This window comes from Rhincodon typus, chromosome 33 (assembly GCF_021869965.1).
Source record: "Rhincodon typus isolate 14 chromosome 33, sRhiTyp1.1, whole genome shotgun sequence".
NCBI lineage: Eukaryota > Metazoa > Chordata > Chondrichthyes > Orectolobiformes > Rhincodontidae > Rhincodon > Rhincodon typus.
The window spans coordinates 34,670,563-34,671,994 of record NC_063364.1 but is presented as its reverse complement, the minus strand read 5'-3'; the positions used below and the strand labels follow the sequence as shown (position 1 = coordinate 34,671,994).

At 55.6% G+C, this 1,432-nt stretch overlaps 1 protein-coding gene across 2 annotated transcripts in view; it reads left to right on the top strand.

The window, feature by feature from the left end:
• The first annotated feature begins 799 nt into the window (after window positions 1-799).
• hdc (histidine decarboxylase) overlaps window positions 800-1,432 on the top strand; it is a 35,159-nt gene continuing 34,526 nt past the window's right edge. Inside the window, exon 1 of one of the 2 annotated variants that reach the window (XM_048615974.1) lies at window positions 800-973. In XM_048615974.1, the coding sequence (XP_048471931.1) occupies window positions 884-973 (90 nt within the window). In that variant the 5' untranslated portion in view covers window positions 800-883. The remainder of the gene's footprint in view (window positions 974-1,432) is intronic. The other variant, XM_048615973.1, reaches the window with a different exon arrangement.

Here is a 1,432-nt window from a genome sequence, read left to right as displayed (position 1 = left end):
AGTAGGTAGGAGATGGGGGTGCGGCTTGAGGTGGGAGGAGGGGATAGGTGGGAGGAAGAACAGGTTAGGGAGGCGGGGATGAGCTGGGCTGGTTTTGGGATGCGGTAGGGGGAGGGGAGATTTTGAAGCTTGTGAAATCCACATTGATACCATTGGGCTGCAGGGTTCCCAAGCGGAATATGAGTTGCTGTTCCTGCAACCTTCGGGTGGCATCGTTGTGGCACTGCAGGAGGCCCAGGATGGACATGTCGTCTGAGGAATGGGAGGGGGAGTTGAAATGGTTCGCGACTGGGAGGTGCAGTTGTTTATTGCGAACCGAGCATAGGTGTTCACAAGCTTCAAAATCTCCCCTCCCCCTACCGCATCCCAAAACCAGTCCAGCTCATCCCTGCCTCCCTAACCTGTTCTTCTTCCCACCTATCCCCTTCTCCCACCCCAAGCCACACCCCCATCTCCTACCTATTAACCTCATCCCGCCCCTTGACCTGTCCATATCTGGAGCTGCCTTGTGCCCAGATACAGTCAGTGCTCGAACAGGAAGATCAGTTCTGCTATCATAAAGACAGCTGCGTTCTCAGGACTATTCCATGAAGCTGAAGGGAAAGTTGCTTTCTGGCTCGTTCAGTTCAGTGAGGGAATGAACCCTGCTGCCTTCCTACAGCTCCATCCAGTTTAAAAAAAGTCTGCCTGCTGCTAGATTTCTTCTCTGCAGCTGCCCAATGTGACTGTGTGGTTTTCTTTGTCTCTTGCTGTCAAGTGTCTGATGTATTTTAATATGAACTGTTGTGTGTGTCTCCCAGGGAAGGAGCTGGTGGATTATATTGCCAAATACCTCAGCACGCTGAGAGAACGCCGTGTTTACCCTGATGTTAAACCCGGCTACATGAGAGCCCTCCTCCCAGACACAGCCCCACAAGATGGCGAGAGTTGGAGCAGCATCTTTGAGGACATTGAAAGGATCATCATGCCTGGGGTAGGGCCATACCTCCACCTCACCCACCCACTTTCTCAGTCCCACATCCCCCCCACTCCGATCCCTCCTCAGCCCCACTCTGCCTCACCCCCCATCCACCCCTCACCCCCACTCCCCTCAATTCCCGTCACTCTGCTCCCCCCTTAGCCCTGGTCCCCCTCACCCCATCAGCCCCCACTCCCTATCAGCCCCATTATACTCCCACTCCCTCCTCAATCTCACACCCTCCTCACCCCCAACCTCTGTCTCAATCTCCCGTTATCCTCACTCCCCCAGCACCCCACCCACACTCACAACCCCCACCCACCTCATGCACAACCACTCCTCCACAACCTGCTTCACAAACACCCCACACCCCACCCCACACACACCACACACACACACCTCATCCCCCTCACCCACTTCCCCACCCCCCTCTCACACTCCCACAGCTCCACACCCCTCACACACACCCTGCTT